At 40.0% G+C, this 27,937-nt stretch overlaps 1 protein-coding gene, 1 non-coding gene and 1 pseudogene across 5 annotated transcripts in view; 2 read left to right on the top strand and 1 right to left on the bottom strand.

Annotated features, from left to right (window-relative positions):
- STAMBP (STAM binding protein) overlaps window positions 1-13,171 on the top strand; it is a 40,941-nt gene extending 27,770 nt beyond the window's left edge. For 2 of the 4 annotated variants that reach the window (XM_069494150.1, XM_069494149.1), the window contains exons 8-12: window positions 372-484; window positions 1,386-1,485; window positions 3,020-3,121; window positions 10,321-10,531; window positions 12,853-13,171. In XM_069494150.1, coding sequence (XP_069350251.1) covers window positions 372-484; window positions 1,386-1,485; window positions 3,020-3,076 — 270 coding nt within the window. In that variant the 3' untranslated portion in view covers window positions 3,077-3,121; window positions 10,321-10,531; window positions 12,853-13,171. Of the gene's footprint in view, window positions 1-371; window positions 485-1,385; window positions 1,486-3,019; window positions 3,637-10,320; window positions 10,532-12,852 lie in introns of those variants that run through there. The other 2 variants (XM_069494148.1, XM_069494147.1) reach the window with 1 other exon arrangement.
- A 5,208-nt stretch (window positions 13,172-18,379) lies between these two features.
- LOC138400391 (U6 spliceosomal RNA) lies at window positions 18,380-18,486 on the top strand. The gene has a single exon (XR_011236285.1). It is a non-coding gene; the product is annotated as a U6 spliceosomal RNA (small nuclear RNA).
- LOC138400325 (U2 spliceosomal RNA) lies at window positions 18,480-18,550 on the bottom strand (annotated as a pseudogene).
- Window positions 18,551-27,937: the final 9,387 nt, after the last annotated feature.

Raw genomic sequence — 27,937 nt, 5'->3', positions numbered from 1 at the left:
CAGTCTCCCCTTATCCTCAGGGGATACCTTCCCAGACTCCCAGTCGGTACCTGAAACCAGAGATATCACCAAACTCTATATAAACTGTTTTTTCCTGTACATACATCCTACCCTAAAGTGTAATTTATAAATTAGGCACAGTAAGAGATTAACAATCACTAATAATAACTAGGACAGTTATAACAATGTACTGTAATAAAAGTTATGTGAATGTCATCTCTCTCTTTCTCTCTCAAAATGTCTTAATTGTATATAATATTTTCAGACTGTAGTTGACATGGCTAACTGAAACTTCGGACAGGGAAATTGCGGTTAAGGGGGAACAACTGTGTATCCTCACTGAGAGTTCTGATTTTTTTTTCTCTTCTCAGACTCATCCCACACAGACCGCCTTTCTCTCCAGTGTTGACCTACACACTCACTGCTCCTACCAGCTGATGTTGCCAGAGTCAATAGCCATTGTTTGCTCCCCCAAGTTCCAGGAGTGAGTATATGGGACGTGGTTCTGGGTGTCACAAGGAGGTAGAAGGAAGAACACCTCAGAGGAAAAGGTCTCTCTTCTTGAGACCTTGTTCTTTATAAAATACATAGATCGTAATATCAATTAGTTGCTTCCTTTTAAGCCCCATGTCCTGATAAATCTATCATACTTGTTTAAAAAGATATCCAAGCAACCACCTAGTTGCTTTTCTAAGAAATGTCCACAAGAAATTTAAAGTGTTTGGCTTGAAGCAATAGAAATTTTAAGGCCGGGCGCGGTGGCTCACGCCTGTAATCCTAGCACTCTGGGAGGCCGAGGTGGACGGATCGTTTGAGCTCAGGAGTTCGAGACCAGCCTGAGCAAGAGCAAGACCCCATCTCTACTAAAAATAGAAAAATTATATGGACAGCTAAAAATATATATAGAAAAAATTAGCCGGGCATGGTGGCGCATGCCTGTAGTCCCAGCTACTCGGGAGGCTGAGACAGGAGGATCGCTCGAGCTCAGGAGTTTGAGATTGCTGTGAGCTAGGCTGACGCCACGGCACTCACTCTAGCCTGGGCAACAGAGTGAGACTCTGTCTCAAAAAAAAAAAAAAGAAATTTTAAGAGTTTGATGTTGGATTAGAAAATTTCAAAATCAAACAGATTATCTCAGAATGTTACTTCTTTTTCATTCCAAATCCTCTATTCTGAATTCTCCCAGCAAAACTAGTGTGGTGGCAGTGATGAATCATTCTCTAGTTATGATTCATTCACCAGAGAAGGGACCTGTGAGCCAGCATCCTACAGAAGTTGTCTAAAAATGACCTCTGTCCTGCTGTGTGACTGTGCATGCCTGTGTGTGTGTGCATGCACATGTTGGGGACTTCGCTTGACTCTGAGCATACCTTTTCTTATTTCAGAACCGGATTTTTTAAACTAACTGACCATGGACTAGAGGAGATATCTTCCTGTCGCCAGAAAGGATTTCACCCACACAGCAAGGATCCACCTCTGTTCTGTGTATGTATCTATGTAGAAGAAATTAGGGCTAAGCTTAAGCAGGGATGACAGGGTTGATGAGGTGCATTGTCCTTCCTGACCCACATAGAAGGCCAGCCTTGTCATTTATCTTTCCGGATCTCCATCATAGGGACATACATAAGAAGCAGTGTGGGATAGGAATAGATTTGAATTTTAGCTCTGCCACTGTATGTCTTTTTTTTTTTTTTTTTTTTGAGACAGAGTCTTGCTCTCTCACCCTAGGTAGAGTGCAGTGGCATCATCATAGCTCACTGCAACCACAAACTCCTGGGCTCAAGCGATCTTCCTGCCTCAGGCTCAAAAGTAGCTGGGACTACAGGTGCATGCCATGATGCCCTAAATTTTCTATTATTAGTAGAGATGAGGTCTTGCTCTTGCTCAGGCTGGTCTCGAACTCCTGAGCTCAAGCCTCCCATCTCGGCCTCCCAGAGTGCTAGGATTACAGGTGTGAGCCACCGTGCCTGGCCTCAATAAGAGATTTGAATGCAAAGAAAAAAGCCACTATGATAGGTAAATTAGTACATTTGATCTGCAATTTTTCTTAGATTATAGAGACTTTATGACCATCCTAGGAAGTTGTTTTTTGCTCTAAGTTGCGTTCTGTGAATAAAAAGTTTGGTTGAAGATCAGTATGTTTCAGTTTGCCCCCTCAAATCTATTGTGATAGTGTTGCATTACTCCATGCTGGCCATGGAGCGTTATTTTGGGGGGGTTTAGAGAAAAGTGACCAATATAGAAAAGGGACTGATAACCTTGTCACATAAAAGGAACTGCATATGTTTAGAAGAGAAGCCACAGGAAGAATCTGGAAGGCGACTTCAAGTATTAGGAGAGTTATGTGTATTTCATGTCACTCCTAGCTCTAAAACTAAGACCTCATAGAATGATAGTTTAAGCTGACTATGAGGAAGAACCTTCTGATAAATCTGTTCAAAAATAGATTGTTCTGCCTTAAAATATAATACATGTCTAGGTATTAGCATGTTAAAACAGGGACTACACAATCAGAAAAAAGTCTGGAACACCAGTGCCCAGGTTTTCAGTTATAAAGACCCTTTTGCATGCCAAAAGTGAGCGTCTCCCATCCCCATGTGATTATATTATTGATATATGGTATAATTCCCCATGTGTTTATCATCTGATTGACATCGTGGCCCCCAGAATTGTAATGAACACAATAATTCTTTTCAATAAATGTATATTTTAAGAATGACTCTATTTGTTCCCAGGTTTTAGCACCAAATCACCAACCAACAGACCAAGAATGACCCTAGAAGATACATACATTTAAAAAATAAATGAAGACATGGACAGACATTGATTCAATCTATGGGTGGGGATTGATGGAAGTGATGATTCCTAGACCCCTTGCCGAAACTACCACTTAAGTAGCAATCTGGCTTCCAAATGGGGAACCTCTGGCCTAGAATGAGCATTTTAAATAGAGGTTTTTAAAAAATAACTTTTCAGAATTATCTAGGACTTGACCATTCTTTCTTTTTTCCCCTTGCAGAGCTGCAGCCACGTGACTGTTGTGGACAGAGCAGTGAACATCACAGACCTTCGATGAGAGCTTGAGTCAGGCACCTTCCGAGAATTACAAAACCATATCAGTGTACTGTAGCCCCTTAATTTAAGCTTTCCAGAAAGCTTTGTAAGCTTTTTTAGACAGAATAGAAAGGGGGCATCACTTGGGGAAGAGCTGATTTTCTGTTTCTGATTTGAAAAGAAATAACTAAATATATTTTTTAGACAAGGCAGGAAAAGAGCATGATGACACTAAAGCAACTATAACTCAAAAATTAAGTCAAAAGAATGGTATAACGAACTCCCATAAATCCTTCATTCTAGATTTGCCGGTTGTTAACCTTTTTTTCTTTTCAGCTATCCTTCTAATTCCTATGCCAACCTGTTTATTGTTTACCTCTGGACTAAATAAGGGCATCTATGCAGAAATTCAGAAGCCATTTAGAAAGTCTTTCGGGTTTTCCTGTGGTTTATGGCAATATTAATGGAGCTTATTCTAAGGATGAGGGACAGCTCACTGCATCTGACCAGATGGTGAGGCTTACAAACCTTGAAGAGTGATTTTGTCAGGAATTATTATCATTTAACAAATATTTCAGGACACTTTTCCTCTATAATAAAATAGCAATTAATGTATGTTTTTGTGCTTTAGAGTGATCCTTTTGATCAAGCATTGTATAAACAGGTTAAATAAAAAGTCTGGTTGTTTGGGGAAAGGTGAGGGGAAAATGGAATTTGAGATGTACGGACATTGAAGGTGTGTCCCAGTTCACTTTTAATTATTCAGTGTTTTTTCTCTGCCTGTTGTCGGGACATGAAGTCATCTCTGTTCTTTGGTGCTGTCTCAAGTGGGTCATCCCATTCACTTCCTTCTTATGCCCTACAGGCTTTCCGCTGAGGACAGTAGAGCCTTTGTTTGGAGTACCAGGTTACACTCCAAATAAATGATTACATTCCCCAGCCTCCCCACCCCACTAATTTTATTGTGTTGGCTATTCTTTTCTGATTAAGGCAACACCTAGGAAGGTGTTTGAAGCTGCACTTGATACTGCATTTTTCTTTCTATGAGCTGAGCCTAGTGTTCTAGGTGGCCTAGAAATAATGGTGTTATTTTTGACATCTCAGGTGAAGACAGGAGAGTAAATACCTTGGGTAGGAGAAGAATGATTTCTTTCTATGTAAAAAAATCTGTGAATGTATAAAGTTTTGCTTCATTTTAAAATTTTGTATACCAAATATATTCAGTCTTTCTTGCTTAGGTTAGTGGCCCTTGAACCTTTCCCTTGAAAGGGCCACGTCTCTGTATTCTTTTTCTCCTCTTGGGTCTTTAACTCCCAAGGTAGCAGAAATTCTTTCTTCTGCAGTTTTGGTATAAGTCAGAATCGGGGGCCGGATGGGTTTAGGCAAGGGGAAAAGTGCCTCCCCCGCTGCTGCAGCCCAGGACAGCAGGGCTACTCCAGCTTGCCCTGCACAGTCCTGAAATTGCCCGGTCCTGTGCTTTCCAGGAAATCCATCCCCTTCTTTCCATTTTTCAGGCTACCGCTTAGTTTAGGGCTTTATTACCTTTTACTTGGACTATTGTAACAGGCTTTTTACCAGATCTCTTTGTTTTTAGTGTTCTGCACACTTTGATCAAGGAAGCTTCCCACATTACAGCCATCTTCATGTTCCTTCTCTTGCTTAAAAACCTGCAGTAGCTTTCCATTGTCTAAAATCTAAATTTAGCCTTTAGTTAGAACTTTCCACCTATGGCCATTTAAAGTTCTTACTCCTGGCTACACATTCAAATACCTACAAATACCTATGGAGATTTTCAAAAAATACTGATGCTTGTGCCCTACCCCCCATCAATTAAATCTGAATCTATGGAGTGGGGCCCCAGAAATTGGTTTTGTTTTGTTTTTGTTTTTATCTTTCAAGCTGCTAGAATTCTCAAGTGCAGCCAAGGTTGAAAACTGCACTGCTCATTTATACCTAAGAATTGTGAGCTCTCTTATCAACCTCTGTACATCATAGACATTCACCAAATGTTTGTTGAACCAAAGTGAACTATGTATAATACATTGCCCAGCCTGAGCAAGAGCGAGACCCGTCTCTACTAAAAAACAGAAAGAAATTAGCTGGACAACTAAAAATATATAGAAAAAATTAGCCAGGCATGGTGGCACATGCCTGTAGTCCCAGCTACTCGGGAGGCTGAGGCGGAAGGATCGCTTGAGCCCAGGAATTTGAGGTTGCTGTGAGCTAGGCTGACACCATGGAACTCTAGCCTGGGCAATAGAGTGAGACTCTGTCTCAAAAAAAAAAAAAGAAAGAAAGGATAGCGACTACTCAGCTAAAGGGACTGACTCCTGGACTCCTGAGTCTCAAAGGCCAGGAGCCTTTTCCACTCTCCCAAGCTACACAGGTACCATGCTTAGTGGTCTGGGCTGAGCGGGGACACAGGGGCAATGTCTGGTTGCATTCCAGTTGGCCTCAGAGGCACAGACCCTCCAAAGTGCCACAGACCAGGTCCAGAGAGAATCCAGAGGAGCTGCTTTGCTGGGGGTCGGGGCAGGGCTGGGTTTTTTCAGGCGATCACTTTCACATACTCCTTAAATGGGACTAAAGGGGAAGAAGAAACCCTTAAGCCTTTATAATGCTCTCTGGAGTACCAGAAACCTTGAAAGGCATCATGGGAGAAAGAAGTATTCCCTAGTGGGGCCAGCGTCATGATGGATATTTCTTGCTTGAGAGGCAAAGGTTTTGGCACCACAGAATCTAAAATTTTAAGTGCCTGTCCCCTTTGTCTGTTGTGCTGCTTCTGAGTTGCAGTTACCCCGGTGGAAGGAGAGATTTTTCATATTGGAGACGAGAGGAAGGGAGACCGCTGAGAACAAAGCTTTAATGAGTGAAAGTCCAGTGAGTCCTGCAACTTTGATCTGTTGCAAATGGATTCATCATGCACTGAGCCTGTTAGATCCCGAATCCAGCCCTGCGGCACTGCACAGCCGTGGGTCTGTGTCCTTCTCTGGTGATCAAATCTGCTTCCCTTGGAGCTTGGTTCAACTTCCACCTTCTTTAGTGTCTTCTCTCACTGGTAAGTTCACTCTGAGGGCTCCTTCCTTGAATTCCAATGGCAATTATAGCCTGTTTCCTACAATTTGTTGTGTGGTTTTTGCTATTTTGCAGTGTTTTCTTACTGTCTTTTTATGTGAGTCGTATCTCTGAACTATCCTGTAAATTTTATTAGGATAGGGACCATGTTTGCTTTACACACTGTGTTAAGTGCCTTGCAGTCAGTATAGCACTTCCTGTTGTTTAGCTGTTCCTTGAAATAATGTCCTTGGTATTCAATCATGTATTAGGAAGCCAGCTGGACCTGGGTCCCAGCCTGGAGAAGCTCCACCCCCCACCTTGTGGGAACCTATCTGAACTTCTGAACTCTTTGACTCAGCATCGTATCTTGGGCCTGTACTGCAGTTGAGCTCTCCTTCTAGCTGTCAGGAGGGATAGTTGTCCCGACCAACAGCTCATTTAATGGGTGGTCAGAAGAAGATGTGCCTGCAAACAAGGCTGAAAGATGAAAGAGGGAGCTCAAAGAGGTAGGAAGAGACCAGGAAATAGTGACACTACCTCTTGTCACAGAAACCAAGGAAGGCAACGGTTTAAAGAAGGGAAGATCAGTGGTACCAAATGGCTCAGAAGAGGTTTTCTGGGCTAAATCCCAGGATGAGCCCATGGGATCTGGCGGTTAGCAGAGGCCTTCCCTGACAACCCCATCTAGAGCATCTCCACCCCATCACTGTCACGTCACCTTCTATATTGTCTGTATGGCACTGTCACAAGCTAAAACTCTTCTCTTTGTTTATTGCTAGCTTATGTAGCTAAAGTATACTCCTTGAGAACAGCAATTTTGTCTTTGTATTCTCAGCCCCCTGACATGCAAGAAGATATGACTAAATGCAAAGACTTGTCCAAAATTATTCAGCTAATAACTGGTAAGTCTTTGGTTTTTTTGGAACAGAGCAATGCATGTACACACATTTTGAATAATGATTTTAAAGATCATGCAACTTAAAGATCAACAGTTGTAGAAGGTTGCCTCTTAGATGGTTAAAGAAAGAAAGCACGTTAGAAAACAAAAACCACATATAGAGCCATTTATCTTTTATTTAGAGATGAGTGATGTGACCTCAAAAATTAAAACTTCTGGAATTTCTACAAATTGTACAGAGAGGAAAGTTTAGAACTCTAAATGCTTTAGTTATTTAATAAAGAACAAAAAGATAGGAATTAAGCATTGGACTCAAATTAGAAAAAGAATAACAAAATATACTAGGAAAGCCAGGAGGAAGGAAATAAATATTAAAGAAGAAGTTAATAAATTTTAAAATAGGAGAATAGGTAGATAAATTCATGATGTCTTTTTTTGAAAAAGCACTAAAGTAGCCAAAGAAGAAACAGAAAAATATATATAAAATTAGAAATGAAAAAGGAGAGAAATATATGATATATGAAAGTCCTATGTGTAACTAAGCAAAAATTATCTTAAGTGGAAGAGGTCAAAGAGATGGAGAAGTGGAACAAATATACATTTGCTTCATATGTATTATCTTCATATGCTTTTATGAGAGAATTTCAAATTTTCAAAGAAAAGATAATTCTTATGCCATTTTTTATTGTGATAAAAAACCTAAAATTTACCAATGTAACCAGTTTTAATGTACAGTTCAGTCGTGTTAAGTATATTCATATTATTGTGAAACATATCCCTAGAACATTTTTATCTTGCAAATCTGAAACTCTTAAGTCCCAGCTACTCAGGAGGCTGAGGCAGGAGGATCTCCTGAGCTAAGGCGTTCAAGACCAGCTTGGGCAAGATAGTGAGATCCTGTCTCAGAAAAAAAGAACCAGACTGAAACTCTACACCCATTGAGCAGCAACTCCCCTTTCCCCCTCCCCCTACCTCCCGGCAACTGCCATTCTGCTTTCTGCCTCTATGAATTTCACTTCTTTAGATAACCTCATATAAGTAGACTCATACAGTATTTGTCTTTTTTGTGACTGGCTTATTTCACTTATCATAATGTCTTCATGGTTCATCTGTGTTGTAACATGTGGGAGGATTTTCTTTCTTTTTAAGGCTGAATAATATTCCAGTGTATGTAGATACCACATTTTGTTTATTCATCCTTCCATCAGTGGACACCTGGGTTGCTTCCACCTCTTGGCTATTATGACTAATACTGCTATGAACATGGGTATGCAAACATCTCATGCTGTTTTAAGTTTTGTAGAGCATAGGAAATTTTTAAAAACCAACATAACTCATTTTTTAAAGCAGAACTATAGCTTACAAATAACTCATTTTTGTGAATACCTCATAAATTGTGTACCCACACACTTCACACCAGTCTCAATAATATAGATGCAAAAATTCTAAATAAAGCACTAAGAAATATATCCATATAGGAAAGGAACAATGTATCATAACTGCCAGCATTTATTGTGCATCCTCATTTAGAACTTGCCCACGATTCTCCAGCTCTGTAGTAAGTGATGGGTCAGGACAACAGCCCAGGTCTACTTGTCTCAGAGAGCCTGTGATACATTTGGTGATTTTTGTCCCCAGAATGTAACAATGGCCTCATTAACAGAAATCCACTCATATAATATATCACAGAAGTAGGTCAAAGGAAACAGAAACAAGAGTCTCTCATAAAAAAGTATCTTAAGATGAAAATCAACATTTATTCTTTATTTTAAAAACTCTCCTAATAAATTAGGAAAGAAATAAGCTTCATTAACTTGATAAAATAAATCTGCTGATACAACACCCAGCATCATTCTTAATAAGCAAATAATGTTGTCAAGGACAAGATAGATCTATTCTAACTATTAATTTATTACTGAATAGTGTCCTGAAAAGATAATCTAGCCAATGTAACAAAGCAGGGTAAAGAGTATACTATTGGAAAAGAGACACAAGTTTTGGCTAAATACTACAAACTAAGTATCTACCTAGAAATCTGAAGAAATGCTTAAGCCTAATAAGAAAGAGTTGTAAGGTTGCTCACTAAAATATACATTTAAAATCTTTGAAGATAGCTTTCCAGTACAGGTAATAGCCAGTCGTGATTGGGAAAAAAAAAAAAAATCTCAACCATCCTAGCAGGTAAAAATATAAAATGCCTTGGAACAGAGTTAACAGGAAATGTGTAAGCCTTATAGCAGGAAAACTACGCTTTCCAGAAGAACATGAAAGTAAATAAATGGAAAGACAGACATATTATATGTATTCCATGAGGAGAAGATTTAGTGCTTTAAAGATGTTAATTCTTCCTTAATCCAAAATTTAAAATGCAGGTCCACTAAAAGAGTCTCATTTTTAACTTGAAAATAGTATTCTAAAATTAATCTGGAATAGGTGAAATAACCATTAAAAACTTGAATGAAGGCTGAGTGTGAGAGCTCAGGCCTGTAATCCCAGCACTTTGAGAGGCAGAGGTAGGGGGATCACTTGAAGCCAGGAGTTCAAGACCAGCCTGAGCAACAAAGTGAGACCCCCATCTCTACAAAAATAAAAATAAAGAAATAAGCCAGGCATGGTGGCACACACCTGTAGTCCCAGCTACTTGGGAGGCTGAGGCAGGAGGATTGCTTGAGCCCAGGAGTTTGAGGTTGCAGTGAATTATGATGGTGCCACTGCACGCTAGCCTGGGCAACAGAATGAGACCCTGTCTCAGGAAAAAAAAAAAACCTTCAAAAAAAAAATAATAATATTAGGGGAAATTTTATTACCGTGTAGGTTTTATTATAAACCTATAAGTTAAAATAATGTGGTACTAGCTGAAGACTAGATTAAGAATTAGCAAACTTTGTTGTTGAAGAATTAAGACTTAAAGAGTCAAGTTTCCCATGGCCATGAAGGCCATAGAACTCCAAATGAACGGTGTCATACTTCCAAACCCTCATTCTTAACCGTGCTGCAATACTGCCTTCCTAAAATATACATAGATACATGTATTCAGAAAAACTATGAGAAAAAAGTACATTAAAATATCAGTATTTCTGTTGTGGTGTTTGACAAATAAAAAATCAGGAAAAAAGAATTAAAAGACAAAATATTTTTTGAAAGAAATTAAAACATATATATCAATATTAGTTATCTGTAGGCAATGGAATTCTGGAATGACTGTTCCTTTTTTCCCCCCCTTTATCCTTTTCTGAATTTTTCAAATGTGCTACAGAGAACATGTACTGCTTTTATAATTGGACAAAAAAGACAATACCTTCTATTTTCAGAAACCACAACTCCGTTGCCCCTTCAATGTGGGAATCTAGCCAAGACCTTATTCTTGGACAGCATCAGTGAAAGGGCTTTGGGAAAGCTCTTGGGTGTAGCAGCAGAGGCATGTCATATATGGAAACCTTCCATGAGGGTGACCTCACCGCTGGAACCTGTTCAACATAAACCTTGCTGCAAGAACTAGCAGAGATCTTTGGACAAAACCCAGTGGGTGGAGAGCTAAGAAAGAACTGACCTAAAGAAGAGAAGTGCTGGCTTTACGGCCTCAAGAAGCCCTGGGTATCCATCCGAGCTTAGCAGATCTCTTCTGTGTTCTATTCCTAGGGAAGAATTACTTTTCTCAACCTCCAAAAAAGAACTCCCACAATAGCCCAGAGTTATTTCTGTCTTTTTTCTGAAAACATAGATTGTTACTTGTGTTGGACAAATCATTATGGGTTATTAGTGGGTGACAGAAGTGGAGATGTTACCTTGAGTCAAGGAAGTAAGGTTATTCTTAGATATTCCTCTGTCATTCCCTGTAGTTAGCTTCCCTATCCCTGGCAGTCTCCTCTGTTCACCCCACTTTGCCTTAAAAAAAGCTAATGACATCATAGCAAAGCACAATTCCATCAAATATGGCCCATGCTGTCTATAGCACTGGCCCCTTAGCCACCTTGAACAGCTCAGAACACCCTGCTCACCACATTCAAACACCTGTGTCTACAACTTCTCTCACCCAGCCTAGTATTCTACACCTTTCCCATGACTTAGGAGTTTTAAATTATTTTTAATGGAACCATGGTAGACTCATGATAAGTTCACACAACTATTTTATTTCCCAGTCCCGGTGTTGCTCTGTAAGCACAAAGCCTCTGATTATGACCCTTGAGACTTCAGCTGGCCCAGGGAGAGATCACATAATGAAAACAGAATCCTGTGTTAGTTCAAATTCTTTTAATTGCATTGACAGAAAATTCAAACTGGTATTCAGGCACAGCTGGATTCAGTGTCCATTGTCATCAGGCTCATTTTGTATTCATCTCTAGGCTCATATGCTTAATGTTTGTTCATTTAGTTAGGTTTTCTAATAAGGTAGCATTGACAGCTATAGATTTATAGCCTATTAGCTTGGTAAACCCAGCAAGGAAAAGAAACTTCTGAGTCCACAAGTTCAACACAAGTCCTGGAATTGAGTTATTGGATCATGGTTTTGGTCATGACTTCATCCTTGGACCAATCACTGTGGCCAGGAGGATGGAATGCTCTGATTGGCCAAGCCTGGGTCGTGTACCTATTCCCCGTCTGAGCCACATACACTGAGAGTGGAGAAGCATTCATTTCCAAAGGAAAATCATGTTGGCATTAGCAGTGGAAGGAGAAGTAGATGCTGGGCAGGCAAAGGCAAGAGATGTCCGTGACAGGTGCCTAGGAGAAAAAGCTGGAGCCTACCATCTCCATGTGGGCTTTATGACCCAAGGTGAGTAAATGAATGAAATGTAAACGGGAACACCAAGTGGTATTGGCTTTAGATAATAACAGCTAGACTACGGGATGGTGACCCTCTCAATCCCAAAAGGTGGGTCACAAATCCAGGCCATGGGTCTTTCATTTAATTTGCATATATTGAGCACCCATTGTGTGCAGAGCACTGTTCAAAGTACACAAGAAGTATTAATGGATGTTAAGTTCTCTGTCCTCAAGGAGCAGATAATGGAGAAAGATAAAGGAGCCATATGCTCGTGACATAGCACAAGAGCAACTTCTTCACAATGGATGAGCATACACGGAATAATGAGCACCAGCGTTACCCATAAGTGTTGAGGGAACCCAAGTGAGGGAGAAATGAATGTTTTCATTTTAATTTATTTATACTCCACTTTTAACTCAACAAATATTTACTATATGCCTACTAAGTGCCAAGTCCCACAGAGCTTGATATAGGGAGAATCTAGATAACTTATAGAAAAGATTTCAGACAGATTCCCAGGATATGTAAAATATTAAAAAGAGAAAATGAACAGGAGTGAAGAAGAATATATAACTCAAGTATGCACGAAGTGAATTCAGCAACAAAAAGAAAAATGTAAACTATGATTACTTACATCGCCACCATGGATGGGCCATATGATGTGTGATATCATAAATAATTTGTGTAATAAACCCAAACATCAAGTAGAGGGATTCTGGATTTCCATAAAAATAATGGAATCTCACTAAAACACAATGTATAGTAAAAGTAATTCTACTAGAACTCTGATGGGTGTAGGGGCAGGGGAGGTATAGTCCGGCTGAGACACCTGCTTGTCTTCTAACTTGACTTAACCTAGGACTGTATTTTGTCACATCTGGGAACTCAGATGGACTACATGGATTTTAAACAACTCTGAGTTTCTGTATGGTGACATTTTAATAAATATTTAGTGACAGTGAGTTTCAAATTTTAATCCTTGGCAAGTGCCTGGGGTGCAACTGCCATGCTTTATTGGTGGCTGAGGAAGATCCAAGGTTCTCAACTTTCAACTCGTTTTTGTTTTGTTTTAACACAGCTCACCAAGGTGAAGTAACAAAGCCCATAGCCCACTTACTCCAGCAATTCCCACTTTACAATGGAAGAGGAACTTGCAGTAAGCACAAAGGGTTTCTGTATAAGCAAATTTGGGGAATCAAATTTTGGACAATGTGGTTGTCTTTTTATTTATGAACTTGGGAATAGCATGGGAATGAATACCTACCAAGGTAATAATGTTAACATCAGAGGTTTTGATCTGTAGCCCTTCTTTCTGTCCATAATTAGCTAGTAGATGTCTGTTGTAAATACAGACCATTCCTTATCCAAGAAAACAAAGCCATGTGGTCAGACTGAAAAAGAATATCTCTTTTGGATTTTTTAATAGCACGGGGCTATGCAACGAGCTCATCCAAAGACAGTACTGAATTTATTTTTTTAATGAGTGGAAAAGTACTGGGTGTCAGAGCCCAGCCTGGATCAGCCCTCAGGAAAGTTGTGCCCACCACTCTGACCCACGAAGCAGAAGAGCAGTGCCTGATCAATTCACCCAGGGCCCGGAACTGAGGAAAGGTCAATAAAAGTTGCAAATGATTTGATATGATTCTTAACCACCATAAGGCAAAAATTACATAATGGCCTGTGAAGGAATTGTTTAAAGCTCATCTCTTCCTATGTCGAATGCTGGTCTGAGAAACCCAATTTGCACAATTTGTTAAGGAACTGGCATAGAATTTGGGTAGAATGGCCAATAAACAAATAGACTTTTCACTTGAATTAGAGGAGACAGAGATTGTCCTTATTCAAGACGAGATAAACAGGACTCTGGGTCTAGCCCAACAGAGCCAAGTCCATAGAGTAAAAAAATAAGTAATAAACACAATAAATAAATAAAACTGAGGTTTGGAGCCCACAACTCGGGAGCATGGATAACTCCAGAGGCAAAAAGTCCTGTGTGGGTGCTTTATTTATCTCAAGTTTTAAAATTGCCTGGGCAGTGGAGCACCATAACTGGGCTGTAGTCAGAGACAGGCTTCAGTTTTTAAGACAGGGGAAAATGTATGATAAACTTTAACTTTTATGAGATCCTGAGTGGCCTCTTCCGATTTTGGTTTTTCACAGCTTCTTCATTCGACTTGTTAAAAGTTATTTTAGTTACTAAAGAATTCTCCTTAAACCAAATGTGGGTAAAGTAGGACCTGTATTTGCAGTAACATTTTGAAAATAAACCTGATTCTAAATTATTATATTTGCATCATCTTGTTACACAAGAACCTCACCTTCAGAATGCTACAAGTGACAATTCCATTAATTCTCAGCTAACATCAAATTGCAAGTATAATATTGTCTCCAGCACTAGGTGAGGCATAATGCTGAGGTTATGAGGACATGCTCAGGAGCTAGACTGACCTGGGATAGATTCCTGGCTTCCTCACTTACGGACTGTGTGACTTCAATAAGTAACTTAACTTCCTCTGGCCTTGAAGTCCTCAACACTTTAAAGTGTAAGTAATACTACAATTAAATGAGGTAATGCAAATACAGGCTTAGTACAACTTGTAGCATGCAGACACTACCCAGTAGGTGGCAACTATGGATAACAATATTAACAGTAATAATAATGAAGCCTACATCCAGGCCTTTGGGGACTCTAGTCTTCCAGGGGAACATCCTCACCTTGCTGAAAGAGGTGGGCAGAGGGTCCTAATAGCCCAAGTTCAGCTGAGTACTCATATGTTGAAGCCTTTTGCAGGTAAACCACAGCCCTTAATCACAAAATGAGGGGAAGAGCCCTGCTTTCATTTAAAAGCTCCCCTTCTGCGTAGGCAGGCCTGAGTGTCAGGTAAAGAGCTTGATTTCTAAAAGAACTATCCAGTGGGGAGGCTACTAACTATACTTTTTTTCTTTTTTCTTTTCTTTTCTTTTCTTTTTCTTTTTTTTTTTTTTGAGACAGGGTCACCCCAGCTGGAGTGCAGAGGCATCATCATAGCTCACTGCAACCTCAAAGTTGGGCTCAAGCAATCCTCCTGCCTCAGCCTCCCAAGTAGCTGGGACTACAGGAGCACACCACCATGCCTGGCTAATTTTTCTATTTTTTGTAAAAACGGGGTCTCCCTCTTGTTCAGGCTGGTCTCGAACTCCTGAGCTCAAGTGATCCTCCTGCCTTCGCCTCCTGGAGTGCTAGGATTACAGGCGTGAGCCACCGTACCAGCCACTAACCATACTTTTAAAGCCCTCCTGTCCCCTGCCCCCATCACCACCACACCCGGCTTCTCCAGTCTCCCAAGATGAGGACAGGGGTGTGGGAGAACACACTCCAAGTGCTTGCCAGGAAGTGTGGGAGTGGGGGTGAGGGAACTGCCCAATAATAAGGGAAGAGGTGCAGTTATTGGAGCCTGGATCGTGGGGAACCTCCCAGGCCAGCCCAAGGCTCATAAAATGTGGAAAGTGGAGAGGGCTGTACAGGCATACTACCTGTACAATTGTTCCAAGGCCACTGCAATAAAACAATTATTGCAGTAACAGCAAGTCACTAATTTTTTGATTTACACTATGCATATGAAAGTTATGTTTACACTATACTGTAGTCTATCAAGTGTGTAATAGCATTATGTCTAAAAAAATCAATGTACATACCTTAGTTTAAAAATACCGTATTGCTAAAATATGCTAATGATCATTGGAGCCCACAGTGAGTCGTAAATAATCTTTTTGCTGGTGGAGGGTCTTTTTTGGGGGCTGGGGGGACAAAGTCTCACTCTGTTGCCTAGAGTGCCCTGGCGTCAACCTAGCTCACAGCAACCTCAACCTTGCTCACAGCAACCTCAAACTCTTGCGCTCAAGCAGTCCTCCTGCCTCAGCCTCCCCAGTAGCTGTAACTACAGACGTGCGCCACCACGCCTGGTTAATTTTTCCTATTTTAGTAGAGGTGAGGTCTCACTCTTGCTCAGGCTGGTCTCGAACTCCTGAGCTCAAGCAAGCCTCCTGCCACGGCCTCCCAGAGTACTAGGATTACAGGTGTGAGCCACCATGCCTGGCCTGTCTTTATCTTTAAAACTACTACTTGCCCTAAAATCTACTCTGTCTGATCAGTGCTTCTTGCTTTCAATTTTACTGTATGCTAACATTTAAAGTGTATCTCTTATAAGCAGCATATTGTCAATTTAACATCATCAAATATCCAGCCCAATAATCTTTATCTTTAAATAGAAATATTTAATCAATTTAAACTTAATATAATGCTAATATATTGGGGTATAAATTTACCACCTTATAATTTGCTTTCTATTTCTTCCACCTGTCTTATCTTTCTTTACTTTCTTGATTTCTTTTGGATTGAGTATTTTTATTCTATTTGTTTTATCTTCTATTTGCTTATTAGTTACACATTCTTATAGAAATTACTCTAGCTATTATAACATTCATCTTTGACTTATTAACATTTCATGTAGAATAGTAACTTTTCTCTTTCCAAGACAATGCAAAGATCTTAGAGTACTTAAACTCCTTTTATCCCCCCTCACCTTTAGTGTTAATTTTATCATGCATTATAATTCTACATGTAGTTTAAACCCCATAAGACATTATTACTTTTGTAGAGTTAATGTTCTTGCAGACTTACACACATACTAACTATTTCTATTGTTCCTTATTCCTTCATGTATTTCTGTGCTTTTTGTTGGACTAATTTTCCTTCTGCCTGAAAAACTCTTTGTAAGGTAAGTCTGCTGGTGAGGAATTATCATGGTGTTTGCTTCTCTGGAAATGTCTTTATTTTACCTTCATTTTTCAGCTAATTTTCACAGGGTATATCTCTCAGTTCTATATCCTTGTATTTGTGATAATGTTTTATTGAACACCAGATATTACAGACAAAAATTTGTAGAGCTGTTGATAATATTATCTTCCTCTAGAGAGGATTTACTCTAGATTTTGGCAGGCAGGCAGAGCTCACCTATTTCAATCTGGAATTAAACTTATTCAAATCTGGATGCAGTCTTTATAATGCCTGGTGTATTTCTGGTTGCCCTTACTCCTAGAGGACAGTTTTTCAAGGGTCCTGTATTAGTCAGGGTTGACCAAAGAAATAGAACCAAGAGGATGTGTGTGTATATATGTATGTGTGAATATACATATATGCGTATGTATATATACATATATACACAAGAGTGAGAGAGAGATTTTTAAGGAATTGGTTCACATGCTTGTTGAGGCTTGGCAAATGTAAAATCTGCAGGGTAGGCCAGGAGACCCAGGAAAGAGGTGCAGTTTGAGTTCAAAGGCAATCTGCTGGCAGAATTCCTTCTGCCAAGAAAGTCAATCTTTTTCTATTGAGGCTGTCAACTGATTGAATAAGGTCCACCCACATCATGGAAAGTAATGCTTTACTCAGAGCCTACTAATTAAAATGTTAACTTCATCTTTAAAAAATAACTTCACAGAAACATCTAGATTAATGTTTGACCAAATATCTGGGTACCATGGCCTAGCCAATTGTCACATAAAATTAACTATCAGAGGTCCCAGTGGAAAGCCTGGAGTGTTTTAACAGTGTCCCTCCTCCAGAGTGGGCCCTGAACTCCGATATTTTTCTCCCTAGCCCCGTGAGTCTGCCAAGAGTTCTGATTAGCTTCTCAGTATCTTAGTCACTGCTTCTTGCTCAACTTCTTGATTTATGGCCCTTAAATTTATGGCTTAAATATTAAAAGATGTCTCAAGGAAAATGACATAAAATGTCAGGGTTACCCAAATGAATTTTCTTCCTCATCTAGAAACCTCACCTCTCATGTCCTAAATGCTTTGGTAGTTGTCTGGTGCCTTCAAACAGGTGATGTTTAAATATTTTATCTTATAGGAAGGATCATTGAAATGCTAAGAAACATTTTATTAAACCCAACTCTTTTAAATTAATAACTCTCAATAAATTTAGAATAGTGTAATACTTCCTTAATGGGAAAAATAATGTGTATCATATTGAATAATATTTAATGTAGAAACACTAGAGTAGGGTCCTCAATGGTATATTGGACGACAATATGCTTCAAAATTATCTGTGTAACTAAAAGAACACAGTTGCCTTAACCCCACCTCAGCTATAATAAATTTGAATTTGTAGAGGTTGTGGGGATGTGTTAAGAACACTGAACTGGAGGCATTCTCATTAAAGACAAGTTGTAAGAGCAAAACATTAAACATTGTTCTGAAAGTTCTTAATAGTGTAATCAAAGTAAAATAATGTTAGAAAAATTGGTTGAAATAAATATTATTTTCATATGTTGTCTGCCTAAAAACAGGAAAACTTCAAACTAATGAGAGTTTAGTAAAATGACTAGATACGTGTGTATAATATGTTATATGTATAGATAATAAAATATATATATTTCCTATATGCCAGTAATAATTAATTAGAAAAATAACCAAAAATGTTAATATAGTAGTAACAAAAATATTAAAACCTAGGTTAAAAAAATAAAAATGTGCAGGATCTATATGATGACAACTTTTAAAAATTTTTTAACTTTTTAAAAAATTTTTGTCAGGTATTAAACTGATAAGAACAGATACTAGTGCTCACTTCAGCAGCACATATACTAAAATTGGAACAATACAGAGAAGATTAGCAGGGCCCCTGCACAAGGATAACATGAAATCATTTAAAAAAAAAAAAAAAGGAAAAAATTAAAAAAAAAAAAAAACAGATACTACACTTGATCTTAGCCAAAAGGCCAAGAATTTATATATATGATGAAAACTTTGAGCTGTTATTGAGGAACAGAAAGAACTTTTTTCTTTTTCTTTTTTTTTCTTTTTCATTTTTTTGCAGGGACTGGGCTGGGCCCTACCACAGGCCGAGGACTGAGGAGGAAGGCCTAGAGTGGCGCCTGCGGCTGGCCCCTCAGAAAGAAATTTTTGAATAAATGGAAAAATATATCATGTAAAGATATAAACATTTTCCAAATCAATACATGCATTCGGTGTAATTCCAATTAAAATCATAATGAATGTAAAGATGTTCTGGGAGAATAAGTAATAATAACCAAGTAATGTTTGAAAGAGAGTGAAGATGCAATATTTACTTCAGTTGATACTAAAACCTAAAGCTATATTTAAAATGAGGAGATAATGGTATAGCAATAAATAGAAAAATAAAGGAAAAGAACAGAGTATAGGAAGAGGAAATATTTCAAATCATAGAAATAGTGTTGCGTAGTTAATACATAAATGGTGTTGAATAGTTAAGAAATGATGTTGGGTGGTAGTCCTTGGGGGACAGAGGAGAGAGGGGAATTTGATCCCTATTTTATAGTTTACATTAGATTAAATTTTAGCTGGGTTAAAGATTTCAATATAACAAAAGAAATAATGAAAGGGACAAAATAAAATGCAGTGAATATTTACACAATTATGAGTTGGGGAATGCTTTCCTAAACATGGCATTTCCCAAACATGACAAAGATAGACACCATGAAGAATAAGACAGATACTGTTACGTCGAGTTAAAAGAACTGGGTGCAGTGGCTCACGCCTGTAAGCCCACATTTTGGGAGGCTGAGGCAGGAGGATTGCTTGAGGCCAAGAGTTCAAGACCAGCCTGGGCAACCTAGGGAGACCCCATCTCTACAAAAAATAGAAGAATACTCAGGAGGCTAACGCGGGAGGATTGCTTGAGCCCAGGCATTCAAGGCTGGCAAGCTATGATGACGCCACTGCACTCCAGCCTGGAAGATAGAGCGAGATTCTGTCTCTAAAAAGAAAAGAGTTAAAACTTACTTTATCAGAGTTATTTACCTTGGTAGGATTATTGACATTAAGAGGTTACGTTGGAAACCTGATTTGGGTAGTGGTTGAAACAGTGATGGGGAGGGAGGAAATGGAGAGATAAGGTCAAAGGATACAAAGTAGCAGATATGTACGGTGAACAAGTCTGGAGATCTAATGTACAACATGAGGACTACAGTTAATAAAATTGTATCGTATTAGGGATTTTTGTTAAATAAATAGATTTGAGCTGCTCTTGTCAGAAAAATAACTATGTGAGATGATAGACATGTTAATTTGCTTCACTATAGTAATCATTTTACTGTCTGTATGTATTCCAAACATACAAACCTCAAATAGACACATCTTTTTTAAAAAAGACTCATTGAGCACTGAAAATGCGTGATGCACTTTATGTATGTTATCCTTCAATTTAAAAAAAAATTTAAATAAAATTTCTGTTTGGCAAAAGATACCATGAATATAATTTGAAAAGAAATGACACACTAGAAATATATGCAACATTATAACATAGAGAAGGTTAATTAATGTCTTTAACAGCTACTGCAAGTCAGTAAGAAAGGATTAAGCAACCTACTACAAAAGCACAAATAGGGAATTCAGAAAAGAAGATACACAAATGAACAATAAACAAAAAATATATATATAACTCACTAATAACCAAATGCAAATTAAAACCCAGCAGAACACTTTTGTTTACCAATTAGACTGAAAAAATTAAAAAATTTTATCCTTTCTATTATAACTAGGTTGTAGAAAATGAAAATGAATACTCTCCCTGAACGGGAGAATAAATTGCAATCATTTTCTAAATGTGTGTTCTATTTGACAAAGGAACTTCTCTTTTTGAACTGAATCTAAGGAGATAATCCCACAGGTGCACAAACATGTGTAAGTGCATATTCATCACAGTATTGTTTATAATAATGACAAATTAGAAACCACTTACATGGCCAATCAGTAAAGCACTAGCTCAATAAACACATTGAAATATACACAGCCAATAAAACAGACAATGATGAAAATCTATATTTATGGGCACAGAAGAAAGAAATTCCAAGACATTTTGTTATGGGATAAAAGTGGGATTTATTTATTTACTTATTTAATGGATATTGATTGAGTGCCTGCATATATCAGACTCTCCTCTAGGCACAGGGTATACTGCAATAAGCAAAAGAAAAAAGAAATTACTCCTCCCGGAGCTGATATTCTAGTGGTAAATGAAAGGTAATCAAGAGTAAAATAAAGTATGTAGTACATAAAACAGTGTGTACAGTATGAAAGTATTTTTCTAAATGTGTACATATGCTGAAATTTCTGGAAAGATTTTTAGTTCATAGTGGTTATCTGGATGGTGGAGATTTTTATTTTCTATATACGTTTTATTCCTGAAATTTTTTAAAATGGGTATTCTTTTTAGATCACAAGAAAGTAAATTTCTACTTTGCCAAAAATAAAATGACAAAAATTCATTTTAAAGAGTGTCTGAATAAATATTTGTTATTTTCTTCTCTTAAAGAAATTGAGGCTGGGCGCGGTGGCTCACGTCTATAATCCTAGCACTCTGGGAGGCCGAGGCGGGAGGATCGCTTGAGCTCAGGAGTTGGAGACCAGCCTGAGCAAGAGTGAGAGCCCGTCTCTACTAAAAATAGAAAGAAATTATCTGGACAACTAAAAATACATAGAGAAAAAATTAGCCAGGCATGGTGGCGCATGCCTGTAGACCCAGCTACTTGGGAGGCTGAGGCAGGAAGATCGCGTGAGCCCAGGAGTTTGAGGTTGCTATGAGCTAGGCTGACACCATGGCACTCTAGCCTGGGCAATGGAGTGAGACTCTGTCTCAAAAAAAAAAAAGAAAAGAAAAGAAAAGAAATTGAAACATGTCAGGGAGGAGACATTGTTATGTTAAGAAGAAGTGCTCAAATGCAAATCAAAACCACAAGGATGTGGAGCAACAGGAACTCATTGCTGGTGGGAATGCCAAATGGTACAGCCACTTTGGAAGACAATTTAGAAGTTTCTTATAAAACTAAACATGCTATTACTAGAAGATCCAGCAATTGCATGTGCTGATATTTACTTACATGATTTGAGAACTTAAGCCCACACAGAAACCTGCACAAGGATGTTTAGAGCAGTTTTATTCATAATTGACCAAACTTGGAAGCAACCAAAATGTCCTTCAGTAGGTAAATGGGTAAATAAACTGTGCTACGTCCAGACAAGGGAACATCATTCAGCACAGAGAGAAATCAGCTATCAAACCATAAAAAAAACATGGTGAGAAAACTTAAATATCTATTACTAAATAAAAGAAGCCAACCTGAAAAGGCTACATACTGTACGATTCCAATTATAAGATATCCTGGAAAAGGCAAAACTACTGAGACAGTAAAAAGCTCAGTGGTTGTCAAGGGTTGGGATGAGAAAGGGATGAATAGGCAGAACACAGAGGATTTTTAGGGCAGTGAAACTACTCTGTATGATACCACACTATCAGTGTGGGTACATGTCATTATACATTTGTCAAAACTGACAGAAGGTACACCACCACAGTGAGCCCTAATATAATCTATAGACGTTAGGTGATAATGATGTCTCCATGTCGGTTCATCAATCGTAACAAACGTACCACTTTGTGCAGGATGTTGATAGTGGGAGAGGCTGAGTGTTTGTGGGGATTAGAGGGTATGTGGAAACTCTGAAATTTCTGCTCAGTGTTTCTGTGAACCTAAAACTATTCTAAAAAATAAAGTCTATTTAATTTTAAAAAATACACAATGAGGATGACTCACACTCTTTAGGATGTCTACTATGAAAAAAAAAACAGAAAATGACACGTGCTAGTTCAGGATGTGGAGAAATTCAAATCTTTGTGCAGTGTTGGTGGAAATGTAAAATGGTGCAGGCTCTGTGGAAAACAATATGGCGGTTCTTCAGAAAATTAAAAATACGGGCTCGTGCCTGTAATCCCCCAGCACTTTGGGAGGCTGAGGCAGGAGGATGGCTTGAGGCCAGGAGTTCGAGACCAGCCTGGGCAACATAACAAGACCTTGTCTCTACAAAATACTTTAAAAAACAATTAGCAGGGTGTGGTGGAGCGTGGCAGTAATCCCAGCTAATGGGGAGGTTGATCAATTGAGCCCAGGAGTTGGAGGCTGCAGTGAGCTATGATCTGGCCATTGCATGGAGTAAAAGCAGAGTCTCAAAGAGCTATTTGTACTCCCAGGTTCATAGCAGCATTATTTACAATAGCCAAGAAGTGAAAGGAATTTGAGTGTCCTTCAACCAATAAATGGATAGACAGAATGTGGTACATACATACAATGAAATATTATTCAGTTTTAAAAAGGAAGGACATTTAAAGGATGAACCTTGAGGACATTATGCTGAAATAAGCCAGTCACAAAAAGACAAATACTGTATAATTCCAATTATATGAGGTACCCAGAGTTTTCCGATTCATAGAGACAGAAAGTAGAAGGATGGTTACCAGGGGCTGGGAAGAGGAGAGAATGGGGAATTGTTATTTAATTGGATACTGAGTTTCAGTTTTGCAAGATGGAGAAGTTCTGGAGATTAGTTATACAACAATGTGAATATACTTAACACTACAGAACTGTACATTAAAAAATGGTTAAGTTGGTAAATTGTATGTTATATGTGTTTTCCACAATTAAAATTCTAAAAAATTTAAAAATAAAAAATGAAGTGCTTAGTCTTCCTAAGGATGTTATTAAAAAAACATAGATACCAAAAAGGAAAGATATTTGAGTAAACTTCACTAAGGCAGATGCTACCAGAGAAAATTAAAAGGCATATGTTAAATTTGGGGGGAAATATTTGCAACATTTGTGATAGGCTAAAGGCTAACAGCATCACTAATATAATATACAAAGAACTCTGCCTGTAATCCTAGCCCTCTGGGAGGTCGAGGTGGGAGGATCGCTCAAGGTCAGGAGTTGGAGACCAGCCTGAGTAAGAGCGAGACCCCCGTCTCTACTAAAAATGGAAAGAAATTAGCTGGACAACTAAAAACATATATAGAAAAAATTAGCCGGGCATGGTGGCGCATGCCTGTAGTCCCAGCTACTCGAGAGGCTGAGGCAGTAGGATTGCTTGAGCCCAGGAGTTTGAGGTTGCTGTGAGCTAGGCTAATGCCACGGCACTCTAGCCCGGGCAACAGAGTGAGACTCTGTCTCAGAAAAAAAAAAAAAAAAAAGAACTCCTATAACTCAAGTAAGGGGCAGGAATGGTGGCTCATGCCTATAATCCTAGCACTTTGGGAGGCTAAGGCAGGAGGATCACTTGAGCTTAGGAGTTGGAAGTTGCTGTGATCACACCACTGCACTCCAGCCTGGGCAACAGAGCAAGACCTTGTCTCAAAAGAAAAAGAGAAAAGAAGATAAAGGTGAACAACCCAATAGAAAAATAAGCAAAAACATGAACAAACCATTCTCAGAGAAAGATAAATGGTTTTTAAAAAAATGAAGAAAAAAGGGGCAGCCGGGCAAGTTGGCTCATGCCTGTAATCCTAGCACTCTGAGAGGCTGAGATGGGAGGACTGCTTGAACTCAGGAGTTTGAGATCAACCTGAGGAAGAGACCCCATCTCTACCAAAAACAGAAAAATTAGCTGGACGTGGTGGCACACACCTGTAGTCCCAGCTACTTGGGAGACTGAAGCAGAAGGGTCGCTTGAGCCCAGGAGTTTGAGGTTGCAGTGAGCTATGATGATGCCACTGCACTCTAGCCCAGCGACAGAGCATGACTCTGTTTCCAAAATAATAATAAAAAAAAAAAAACAGTAAATGCTAAACATGTTCATTCGCATTAGTTACCACAGAATTTTAAATTTTAATTTTAAAACAAGAAGATGCTAAGTTTCTCCTTTCCAATTAGGAAAAATTTAAAAGGTGGGTAACTGCCAGTGTCCTACATAGTTCATCTGGGCACAAGCCGAGCCAGATGAGCAGAGTGACTCATTTGGGCAACTGCCCACTGAAGGAAACAAGGCAAGATTTGAACACCTATTTGGCATATTTTCCTTTTTTTTTTTTTTTTTTTTAATTTAAAGGCGGGGTCTCAGTATGTTGCCCAGGCTAGAGTACAGTGGCTATTCACAGGCATAATCATAACACACTGTAGCCTCGAACTTCTTGGCTCAAGCAATCCTCCCACCCCAGCCTCCTGAATAGCTGGGACTACAGATCTGTGCCACCACAGCCAGCCATACTCTTAGAATTAGGAAAAAACTAAACAATTCAAGGTGGCGAGTCATATGAAAATTAGCATGTTTCTACATGTAATAAACAAATACAATGGAGAAAAACACTAATACCTAATGTCTGAATGAGTGTGAAGAAGCAAGTGGTCTCATACACTGTAGGCAGGGGTATAAACTATTAACAGTACAACCTTTTTGGAAGATAATTTTGCAGGTCCCATCAATATTTCACAGGTTCTTGGTTGATCAAACAATTCCACTTTAAGAAATTTACCCTATAGATATACTCGCACATGTGTGCAAAGGCACGTATATAAAGTTTTATTAATTGAAGCAGTATTTACGTAAGTAAAAAATTGGAAATGACCCAAGAGCCCATCAATAGGATATTGGTTAAATAATTTATGGTATATCTCTACTATGGAAAACAATACTGGGTTTAAAAAATTATATGAACTGATTTAGAAAGACATCCAAGAGTATAAGTAAGAGAGCATAAGTTTTAGAACAGTTATAAAAATATATGTAATAATATAATCCCATATTTGTAAAATAATATGAAAATGTTAGAAAAGTCTGGAAAAAATTTTTGAAGTAATACACATCCTGTTGTTAACAGTGGCCATCTCTGATTCAGGTCTGTGTGGGATTATAGGGAACATTTGCTTTCTAAAATACACATTTTGGTATCCTTTGAATTTTTTGCTTGAATTTTTGCAGCCAGAAAAAAAAGAAATGTTAAGGGTGTGGTTCCTCACATTATTAAAAATTAAGTACCTGGTGTATCCTCCCCACCACCTCCCTGACCTTCTCTCTATCAAAGCCTAGACAGACTTCAGCCCCCTTAGCATTTCTTTTTTCTTTTTTTTTTGGAGACAAAGTCTTGCTCTGTTGCCCGGGCTAGAGTGCCGTGGCATCAGCCTAGCTCACGGCAACCTCAGACTCCTGGGCTCAAGCAATCCTACTGCCTCAGCCTCCCGAGTAGCTGGGGCTACAGGCATGTGCCACCATGCCCGGCTAATTTTTTCTATATATTTTTAGTTGTCCAGCTAATTTCTTTCTATCTTTAGTAGAGACGGGGTCTCACTCTTGCTCAGGCTGGTCTCGAATTCTTGGCCTTGAGCCATCCTCCCGCCTCGACCTCCCAGAGTGCTAGGATTACAGCCATGAGCTACCATGCCTGGCCCCCCTTAGCATTTCCTAAGAGCCTCAGTTTACTCGTACGCCATCCTTTCTGCTCTCTGTGCTGTTTGGAGCCTGGATCACAAACCAGTTCCCTTTTGTTATGGGGTCTTCATTGTTTGTCAGCTGATTGTGCCATCTAAGGTGTGAACGTCCACGAGGGCAAGGTGTCCCCATCTATACCCTGCCCACAGAGCTGAATGATTAGAAGGAAGTTGAGCCAACCTTACACTGTGAAGGGAAATGATGCCCCTCTAGATGCATGGCCAGGTCAAGGAAGACTGGCACCCTGTCCCTACCCTGGCCTCATTCCCACCCCAGGAGGGAGCCTCAGAGGGGGAGCTTGTGACCCTGGCACTTAGCCTGGAGCTGCCTACCTTGGCCAGTCAGGACGGACGGCACTCTGTACCTGCTGGGACGGCTCCCACCTGGTCCCTCATGCGCTGCCGCTTTCTGTGGCCCACACCTCCAGGAAGGGAGCCCTCTTCCCTCCAGAATCCCCAGTGAGGGCTTTCCTAGGAACTTGAGAGGGTCAGGGGAGCTTCCCACAGGGCCTGAAATTTACACTTAGGGCACTAAACACTCATGCCAGTGGTCAAAAAATGAGTAAGTGGACCTCATGATGGCAACAGTGTCCCTTCTCCACAGGGGACAACCATGGAAAGCCTTTCCTAATCTTTGCTCTGGGATCTCTATGCAGAGGACACTCCTTATCCACCTGTCCCCCTGCCTCAATTCTCAGTTAATGGGGAAACCAGACCTGCACCAAGCCACTGCACCAGGCCACCCCCAAACTACCTAGAAGTCCCTGCCCATAGCAGGTATGCAATGCATGCGGCTTCCGTTGTGGGCTAGGGGTCCTGGACCCTTCGGTTGGGAAGGTTTGTAGAACACATGGCTGAGGCCCAGCCCCAGAGTTTCTTATCACAGGGAGCCTGAGAATCTGCATTTTGAACACGTTCCCACGTCACGCTGCTACTGCGTTCTGGCGGTCCCCCCATTTGGGGAACCACTGGGATGCGGATGGAGCGCTGTCAGGAAGGCCGATAGGAAGCTGTGCCCCTCTCCAGCCAGACGGGACCAGAGCCTGCAGCAGGACAGGGATGGAAGGGAGGACGGGCCCTGAGAGGCATTTCTGAGGGGTGCCCAGGTGGTCGTGGGGGCACAAGGGAGAGAGGATTCTAGATTGACTGGCTTCTAGCTTGAGGGACAGAGGGGAAGGATTCGGAGGTGGGGAACCCAGGAGACACAGCTTTGAGGGTGGGGGAGAAGGGTTCAGTTTGGACAGGCTGAGTTTGAAGAGCTGTAGAATCATCTGGAGGGGGATGTCAATAGGCAATTGATCACTCTAGCCTGGATCAGGTGAGGTCTTGGGACCGTGGGAATATGGAGTTGAAAGTAATCCCACAGAGCTGGTAGCTGACATTGTGGGACTCGAACCAGCTGCCTAGGGAGAGAGCATGAATTGCCAAAAGAAGAGCAAGAACCACAGGACTGTGGAAAATTCTACAGGCTTGTGAGTCTTGTTAGGAGAGGCTCAACCCTGAGGCAGATCCCTCAGTCTATAATTCCCAATATTTAGAGACTGGTACAGGGAATCCACTCAGGAAAGGAAACATAGGAGACAGTGGAGTTCCAGAGGAAGCTGGAGGTGTCCTGAGACCCCCAGATGACAGCCCAAGGGTTAGAAGGTTGTGCCAAGTGGCAGCAGGTGAGTAGGGCACAGGGATTTCTTTCCCAGGTACCGAGGGCATTTCCCTTTAGCTTTTCAGTCCCAGGCTTGTGCCAGACAAGGCACAATTGCACCCATTTTGGGGACACTGCACGGGTATCCCAGGCATACCCAGGGGCAGCAGCAGCAGGGCCTGAGGAGGGAGGTGTGGACTGAGGTCACTGCCATTCTTGGTATGGTTCTCACTCCAGGAGCAGAGCTG

This window comes from Eulemur rufifrons, chromosome 19 (genome assembly GCF_041146395.1).
Source record: "Eulemur rufifrons isolate Redbay chromosome 19, OSU_ERuf_1, whole genome shotgun sequence".
Taxonomy (NCBI): domain Eukaryota; kingdom Metazoa; phylum Chordata; class Mammalia; order Primates; family Lemuridae; genus Eulemur; species Eulemur rufifrons.
The sequence above is the reverse complement of the archived record's forward strand: the minus strand, read 5'-3'. Positions and strand labels throughout refer to the sequence as shown.